Source organism: Aedes albopictus, chromosome 2, assembly GCF_035046485.1.
Source record: "Aedes albopictus strain Foshan chromosome 2, AalbF5, whole genome shotgun sequence".
Taxonomy (NCBI): Eukaryota; Metazoa; Arthropoda; class Insecta; order Diptera; family Culicidae; genus Aedes; species Aedes albopictus.
Window position 1 is genome coordinate 483,211,807 of NC_085137.1, and position 9,330 is coordinate 483,221,136.

At 41.3% G+C, this 9,330-nt stretch overlaps 1 protein-coding gene across 1 annotated transcript; it reads right to left on the reverse strand.

The window, feature by feature from the left end:
• Window positions 1-435: 435 nt before the first annotated feature.
• On the reverse strand, window positions 436-885 carry LOC109399273 (uncharacterized). The gene has a single exon (XM_019671712.3). It carries the CDS (start codon window positions 846-848, stop codon window positions 537-539), a length of 312 nt encoding a protein of 103 aa, XP_019527257.3. The 5' UTR covers window positions 849-885; the 3' UTR covers window positions 436-536.
• Between the last annotated feature and the right edge of the window lie 8,445 nt (window positions 886-9,330).

Below are 9,330 nucleotides of genomic sequence, written 5' to 3' on the forward strand. Positions count from 1 at the left end.
CGCCCGGGACGGGGGCCGTGTTTTCGCTTTTCGGCACGTTTCGATTTCATTCAAATTCGGCTCCTACCCTGCTGAGGAGGTGAAGAGTGTTGTTTAATGCTTCTCCTAGCTTTCAAAACGCTGCTGCTGCTGCTGTTGAGCATAATGGCCCCGCTATTCTTGAAGCCGCATTATCAGAAGCGAACGACGACGACCCTGCGACGCAGAAAAGGCAATTAAGTTATGCGCGCAGTGTCACGGTGGCGGCGTTGACCACTGTTAATACCTTACGCATTGGTGCTCGCCATCATTCAGGTGGACGAACATCATCAACTCAACTGTTTGTTTGCGGTTATTAAAATTGCAAACGCATAGTTTCGGTCCTTATCGGTTGCGGTGGTGACTCCCTTTTGGCTTTCTTTCCATTGTATTTCAGCAGCGAATCCAGGTCACCAGTTCAAATTGTGTAACAGTTCCGTTTATTACCTTATTCAACCGAAGTTAGAGGGCCGGTGCGGTGGACGTCACGTCACACTCGCCATAACTTGGCTCGTTCCTCATTCAGAACCGTTGGAGTCGGTGGCGTTCAGCTGTGGGAGTGATCCGTTGTAGCGCAGGTCACACAACCAATCGGGAACGATCATGGGGAGAAGATCGAAATGCCGCACTATGTCGTCGGATCCATTACTGGACTCACTAGGGGATGAATCGTTGCGTCTGGCATTTCTGAGCCAGGATGGCGGAATCTCCGGTCCTAGACCCCACCAACAGGGCCAACGACGAGAGATGACTCGGCTTTCTACTGGGGGAGATAAGTAGCATATTGCTAGGACTGCGAAAAAAGTTACCACTGTCAGCGAGAGCTTCATCGTGACGACGATATACGAGGTGTAATTTTGAAATGAAAACAGGTGGCTCGAGAAATTTATAGTTGAGCAAAACTAATATAATTGAACAGATGCTTGAATAAATTAATATGCATACGCCAATAACCTAACGTTTGCTACTTGACATACAATGATGTTTATGGAATTGGGCAAATATGGATGGACTAATGTTAACTCCATACCGTGGCATCCCATGACGTTCACAAGGTCGATCTTGCGAGATCTTTCCCACTACGGCATTCAGCGAGTAAATGTGAGTAGAGCAGATTGGTCCTGTATTACACTGACGTAGATGTTTCTTCTATTACCCTGATCTGCCATGCCTACGTTCTTCCTGCCATTCAGGTGCACATTGAAGTGTTCCTTCCTCCTTTCAATCGTCTCAGTTACAGGCTGCGTTGAGCTTCTGGTATAGAATCTCGAACCTCGAAAAGCGTTCTCCTCCAGAACCTCTGCACTCCCCGTTGAAACTAGACCTATGCGCCGCCGCGCCACGCCGCCGCCGCCGACACTTTTTAGCCCACGCCGACGTCACAGTGACTTCTGTGCAACCCTTACATACGCTGCCGTCACTGCTTTGTAACCATGTGTGTTGCTTGAGACGCCGACCGAGGCCAGACTACAAGTTCTGTTGATCTAACGTGTAAAAATCAACAATTATTGGATCCTAACGATCAAAATGCAAACTAAAAATTTACGGTTCATCCAAGTAAATCTTCATCACGCAAAGGGAGCAACAGCTGTACTTTGCAAAAGATTTGCTGAGAGTAAACTGGATATAGCTTTTATCCAGGAACCATGGACGAACAATTGTAGGATAATGGGAATCCATACAGATTCCACCAAATTAATATATAAAGTAGGGCAGTTACCACCAAGATCTGCAATTTTAGTGAATGGGACTGTGAATGCAGTTCCAATTACACAATTTATTAATCGTGACATTGTTGCAATTATGATGGAAGTACCAACAATCCACGGGAAAACGGAAATTTGTGTAGCTTCGGCATACTTTCCGGGAGATGTGGATGATGTACCCCCACCAGAAGTAGCAGCTTTTGTCTCTTATTGCAGAAAGCTAAATAAAGCTTTCATCATTGGTTGTGATGCAAATGCTCATCATACGATATGGGCTAGCACAGACATTAATAGTAGGGGAGAACACCTCTAAGATTTCATTTCAAGAAATGAAATCGATTTATGTAACAGAGGCGATAAACCTACCTTTACAAATGCTATTAGGCAGGAAGTTTTGGATTTGACATTGTGTAGCCCTACACTCTCGGAAAAAATCAAAAATTGGCATGTGTCAGATGAAATTTCTTTATCTGATCACAAGCATATACTGTTTGAATATGAGGCTGGCTGTCAACTCATAGAAACTACTAGAAATCCCAGGAAGACTAACTGGGAGATCTACACCTCAAAACTTTTATCGGGAATGGATAACTTAAATGCCATTCAAAATTCTCGTCATGGGCTTGAAGAAAGCGCTTCGACACTTTCGAGCATAATTAAACAGGCTTTTCATGACAGTTGTGCACCAAAGAAACGCTCTTCAAAGAGAGATGTTCCTTGGTGGAATAGTAACTTGCAAAAACTGCGACAGAAAACCCGGAAGTTATTTAACCGGGCTAAAAGAACACAACAGTGGGAACAATACAAAGAGTCCCTCACAATTTATAACAGAGAAATTCGAAGATCGAAGAGGATAAATTGGAGGCACACATGTGAAAACATTGAAAGTACTCCGATTGTTGCTAGATTGCAAAAAGTCCTCGCTAAAGATCATTCTATAGGTCTTGGAACTCTAACAAAAGAAGATGGTTCTTTTACAAAGAGCTCCGAAGAAATCTTAGAAACAATGATGAAAACACACTTTCCGTGTTCCATTGTTGCTTTCACTGAAGACCAGAATACATCTGTATCGCAAACTGAGGCCAATGAAACCAGGAGATATATTCATGAAGATGATGAATCAACTGTGTTAGAAGGCACCAGGAGTGATGCATGCATTCTGGGCGATCAAATTATTACTGAACAAAAGGTTAAATGGGCAATTGATTCCTTTGAACCCTTCAAAGCGCCGGGTAGGGATGGAATTTTTCCTGTACTACTCCAGAAGGGTAAAGAAATCTTAACACCTATTTTAACCAGGTTGTTCCGATTAAGCTTATCACTAAGCCATATCCCTACAGCTTGGAGAGAAGTGCGAGTCACTTTTATCCCAAAGGCAAATAAGAAGGATAAATCATCACCAAAATCCTTCAGACCCATAAGTTTATCATCCATTATGTTGAAAATAATGGAAAAAATACTAGGCGAGTATATCAAATCGTCATATTTAACAAAAAGCCCATTGAGCCAAAATCAATTTGCATATCAAGAGGGCAAATCTTCAGTAACAGCACTTCATAAGCTGGTTACAAAATTGGAAAGATCCTTTGAAGCAAAGGAGATTTCACTTGCTACGTTTCTTGATATTGAAGGAGCGTTCGATAACACATCTTACGATTCAATGAGGAATGCTATGTCAAGAAGTGGTTTCGATAGATGCATTGTTGATTGGATTGGAGAAATGTTATCAAAAAGAGAGATATCATCTAACCTTGGCAATTCATTTATTACCGTTAGAGCAGTAAAAGGGTGCCCACAAGGAGGCGTACTATCACCTCTATTGTGGTCTTTGATAGTTGATGATCTTCTAAAAAAACTGGAAGCACAGGGCTTCGAAATAATTGGCTTCGCTGATGACATAGTCATACTAGTTCGTGGTAAATATGACAATGTTATCACTAACAGAATGCAAACTGCCTTAAATTTAGTCTCCTCGTGGTGCGATAAGGAAGGATTGAACATAAATCCTTCTAAAACCACGATCGTACCATTTACACGACGGAGAAAAATAGCAATTACTAACTTAAAACTGAAAGGAACTCTTTTGGAACTTTCCAATACCGTCAAGTATCTTGGAGTTTATCTTGACAGCAAACTAAATTGGAATTTACATCTTGAGCATGTAGTTGGTAAAGCTACAAGTGCTCTATGGATCAGTAAAAAGAGTTTTGGTAAAAAGTGGGGATTGAAACCGAAATGATCCACTGGATTTATTCGGCAATTGTGAGACCCAGAGTTACCTATGCGTCACTGGTCTGGTGGCCTAAAGCAAATGAAAGATTAGCACAGAAGAAACTGGAAAAACTTCAAAGATTAGCTACTCTTTCAATTACTGGTGCAATGCGAAGTACACCGTCTAAAGCGCTTGACACTTTACTTCACCTACTTCCGCTGCATCAATTTGTTCAATCAGAAGCTGCAAAGAGTGCATTGAAGCTCAAAAGAACTACACAACTCTTTGATGGTGACCTGAGAGGGCATCTTAGTATTCTGAAAACAATTAGTATCGGCTCTCTCGTCGTAAATAATAGTGATTGAATGAGCAAAAGGTACAATTTTGAACGCTCTTTTGAAGTGATTAATCCAGGGCGAAATCTGTGGACAAATGGTGGCCCAGAACTACACCCAGGATCAATCGTATTTTACACTGATGGTTCAAAATTGAACGATCAAGTAGGGGCAGGCGTGACTGGCCCCGGGATTAACATATCAATTCCTATGGGCAAGTGGCCTACAGTTTTTCAAGCTTAAGTCCAGGCGATTTTGGAATGCAGTAATATTTGCTTACGCAGAAACTACAGACATTCAACAATTTGCATGATGTCTGATAGCCAAGCAGCTCTAAATGCGTTGAAATCAGCAACATGCTCTTCTAAACTTGTATGGGAGTGTATTCAGTCACTTCAACAGTTAGCTTGCCGTAATCAGGTGAAGCTATTTTGGGTTCCAGGGCACTGTGGAATTGAAGGAAATGAACAAGCCGATATGTTAGCAAGACTTGGATCGTCTCATCAATTCATAGGGCCTGAACCATTTTGTGGTGTGTCTGGTTGTTTTCTCAGAATGGAGTTTAAAGCATGGGAACATGAGAAAATAAAATCCAACTGGGAAAACACCACTATTGCGAGGCAGTCGAAACGTTTCATAAAGCCGGACGTTTCAAGTACTCGTAAAATTCTAGAACTTTCTAAAAAAGATCTTAGTTCTTTTACTGGCCTTCTAAGAGGTCATTGTCCGAGCCGGTATCATCTGAAGCTAATTGGAAAACTTCAAGATGATGTATGTCGCTTTTGCGGCATAGATACAGAAGACTCGGAGCGTTTGTTGTGCCGTTGCCCGGCAATTGCAGCTAAAAGAATTAGGTTCTTCGACAAGGGGCTGATAGAACCCCTTGATGTCTGGAGAACAAACGCCAATGCGGTAGTACAGTTCATCCGAACTGTGGCACCGTGTTGGGATCATGCTTACAGTCAAGGTTTGATTATTGCTAACTCCAATGGTGATACGTCAACTTGACATAGCTAAACTAAACTGGGGCATTTGTCACAATAGATCTAAAAACAGGTCGCAGTGACTTGTATACCCAACAAGGAATTAAAAAAAAAAATTGGTGGCGCGCCATACGCCATACGATTTTCATTTTTCGCGCCGGTGAACAAAATTGTGCATGATCAAAATTAAGTTAATATAAAGTTGAGATTAACAATTCTCACGATCACTATCACAAGAGTTTGACTGCAGTGCAATAGTTGATTTCTCATCATCGATTTTCCCGTCTGTAAATATAATACGGTCATTAGCAAAAGAGAAAATTGATGATTCATATTCGGTTACTTTTGCAGTTATAGACGCCAGTCAAAACCATTTTCTAGCGGATTACAATGAAATTATCAAAAAAAATAAACGTAGCGTATTTTGGAAATAATACTATTAAGATAATATCATTAAAAAATTAAAAACAGTTCATTCTAACAATTTGAAGTCTGGTCATTGGAACTTTGATCTGTCTGTATTTTGTCTTTCTTTTGTTTTAGACAAACTCTGCAGAAGACTCTTATTAACAACTTCTGAAGAAATTCAAATGGAATTTCAGAGTGTCCGCTCAAGTACGAAACTCTTAAAGCTTTTTTTTTTCATTCTTCTCGTCACGGATTCCCATAGAAGGTTCTTCAGAGACTAGTCTGAGAGTTCCTTCAGGAATTCCTACAGGAGTTTCTTTGGGAACTTGTTAAGGAGTTTCCTCAAAGATTCCTCCAGGAGATCCTTCAAAAATTCCTCTATAACTCCAACAAGGGATTTCTGTAGGCATCGCTCAGGGGAATCCTTCAGCGATCACTCCGTGAGTTTCATCAAGGGTTCCTACAGGAACTCCTTCTAGCATCCCTCCTGTAATTTCTTCAAGAATCGCTCCTGAAACTCCTTCGGGGATTCCTCTTGAAATTACTTCGGGATGCCTCCTGAATTTTTATCGGAGATTCTTACAGGAGGTCTTTCAAGGATTGCTCTAGAAGTTCCTTCGGTTATCTCTCCAGGAGTTCGTTCAGGGATCTCCCTAATAGCTCCTGGAGGATGCAGAGATACCTCCAGGTATTCTTTAGGAATTCCTTCAGAAGATCCCTAAGCTATTTCAATGGGAGTTCCCTCAGGTATTCTTCCAGGTGCCTCTTCAGAGATTCTTTTAGGAGGATTCATAAATACCTCTTGGATATCCATCAAGAATTCTGTAAAAAAAATATTCTTGAATTCCTGCAGCAGGTCCTTAGTAATTAGTCTAGGGATTCTTTTGGAAGTTTCTTTAGAAATTCCTACAGGAGTTTTTGGAGGGATTCCTATAGAGGAGTTCCTTCTAAGATTCCTTCAAGATATCCTTAGGGGATTCCTCGAGAAGTTCCTTTAGAGATTCTTCCAGAAGTTCTTCCAGGGATCGATCCTGGAGTCCTTTCAGATTGTAGATTGAGGTTAAGATTGTTCTAGGAGGACTCATGAATACCTCCAGGAGATTCATCAGGAATTTATCCAGAAGCTCATTCATTGTACAGGAGTTTCTTCAGTCTCGTAAAAGTTCCTTCAATAATTACCTTAGGATTATAATCAGGCATATCTCCAGGATATTCTTGAGGGATCTTTCATGGAGTTGCTACAAGTATGCATCCAGGATTTCCTTTAGGAACTCGTACAGGAACTCTTTAGGGGATATCTCCCGAAAATCCTTCCCCTTACCCGGAATGATTCCCTTTGGCAGATTCCGCTGAAACCTGGAAATCCATCGGAGATTCCTACCGGAATTCCATCTGGAATTCATGCAGGGATTTCTCCTGTAATTTCTAAGGAGATTCCTCCTGGACTTTCTTCGAGGATTCCGATATTCCTTCGGGGATTCCTACTGGAATTCTTTCGGGGATTCTAACTAGATTTTCTTTCAGGGTTTCCTCCTGGAATTCCCTTGGTGATTCCTATTAGAATTCCTTCGGAGATTCTTCCTGGAATTCATTTAGGGATTCTTTCTGGATTACCTTCGAGGACTCCTCCTGGAATTCTTTCGGAAATTACTTCTGAAATTCGTTCGTAGATTCCTCCTAGAATTCGTTCTGAAATTTCCCCTGGAATACTTTTAGGGATTCTTCCAGGTATTCCTTCAGAGATTTCCCCAGGACTTTCTTCATGGATTCTTTCGGGAAATTCTCCTGATATTCTTTCGTGGATTTCCCATGAAATTCCTTCGGGTTACCTGCTGGAATTTCTTTGATGATTCCCTCTTAGAATTTCTTTGGAAATTCATCCTGGATTTCCTTCAGGCATTCCTTAAGAAATTGCTCTAGGAATTCTCCTGGAATTCCTTCGGGGTTTCCTTCTGGAATTCCTTTGAGGATCCTCCTAAAATTCCTTCGGAGATTTCTCCTGCAATTTCTTCAGGGAATCCTTCTGGGCTTCCTTCGAAAATTGCTTTTGAAATTTCTCCGGGGATTCCTCCTGATTTTTTACGGGAATTCCTCCTGAAATTTCGGAGATTCCTCTTGGATTTTCTCCTAGATTTCCTTCGGAGTTTCCTCTTGGAGTTTCTTTGGTGATTCCTCTTCGAATTTCTTCAGAGATTCCTCATAGAATTTCTTCGGAAATTCCTTATGGAATTCGTCAGAGGATTTCTTCCAGAATTACTTCGGGCTTCCCATCTGGAATTCCTCCAATGATTCCTCCTAAAATTCCTTCGTTGATTTCTTGCGGAATTCTTTCGGTGATTCTTCTGAATATGTTTTGTTGATTCCTCCAAGAATTCCTTTGAGCAATCATTCTCGAATTCTCTTGAAAACTCCCACTGGAATTCTTTTCGGGATTTCTGGAAATTCTTTGTGTATTACTCTGGGTTTCCTTTGAGATTTGTGCTGGAATGCCTTTGGGGATTTCCTCTTGGATTTTTTGCAGGGATTTCTCCTAGAAATATTTCAGGGGTTCTCAATGGAATTCCTACGAGGATTCCACCTGGATCTACCTCGGGCATTTCTCCTAAAATGGCTTCGGCGATTCTTACTAAAATTCCTTCGGGGATTCCTCTTGAAATTCATCCAGGGGTTTCTCATGGAATTCCTGCATGGATTTCTTCTGGAGTTTCTTTGAGGATTTTTCCTGGATATGTTTTGATGGATCCTCCTAGAAATCCTTTGTAGATTACTTCTCGATTTCTTTGGATAATTCTTTCTGGAATTCCTTTGGAGATTCCTCCTGGGCTTCCTTCATGGATTATTCCTGATTTTTTTTTCCTCTTAATATTCCGTCGAAGATTTCTCCTGGAATTCCTTCAGAGTTTCCACTTGGAATTCCCTTGGTGATTCTTCTTCAAACTCCTTCGGAGATCCCTCCTGAAATTCCTTCAAAAATTCCTCATGGAATTCCTCCAGGGGGATTTCCTTCTTGATTTTTTAGCGGTAATTTCTCCTAGAATTCCCTCAAAAAATCCTCCTGGAATTCGGGGATTCTTCATAGAGATCAATCTGGGATTTCTTCTTGAATTGCTTCGGGGATTCCTACTAGACGTCCTATGGGGATTCATCTCAAAATTCGTTTGGAGTTTCCCAAGAAACAGAAGTACCTGAATAACAGTTTCTTAAGCTAAAGTTTGCTTAAGAGTGGTTTGTTCCACTCTTATACAGCAAAAATGTTTGTTGGGTTGCCCTTGAAAAACCTTTGAGGGAGATTCCTCCCGGAATTCCTTTGGTGATTCATTCTAGAATTCTTCCGGGGATTCCTTTTGGAATTCCTTCGGAGATTCCTCGTAGAGTTCCTTCGGGGATTGCTCCTGGAATTTCTTCGTGGATTTCTCCAGGAGTTCCTTCGAGGTTACTTTCTGGACTTTCTTCGAGGATTCCTCATGAATTTCCTTCGGGGATTCCTCTTGATATTCCGTCGGGGATTTCTATTGAAATTTCTTCGAGATTTCCTCTTGGAATTCCTTTGGTGATTCCTCTTTGAACTTCTTCGGAGATTCCTCCTGAAATTCCTTCGGGATTCTTCACGGAATTCCTACGGGAATTCCTCATCGAATACCACCGGGTATTCTTCCTAGAATTCCTTC

What these genes read in the sequence shown, in the direction of transcription:
- LOC109399273 (XM_019671712.3), bottom strand. Translation starts at nt 848, where the DNA reads ATGAAGCTCTCGCTGACAGTGGTAACTTTTTTCGCAGTCCTAGCAATA.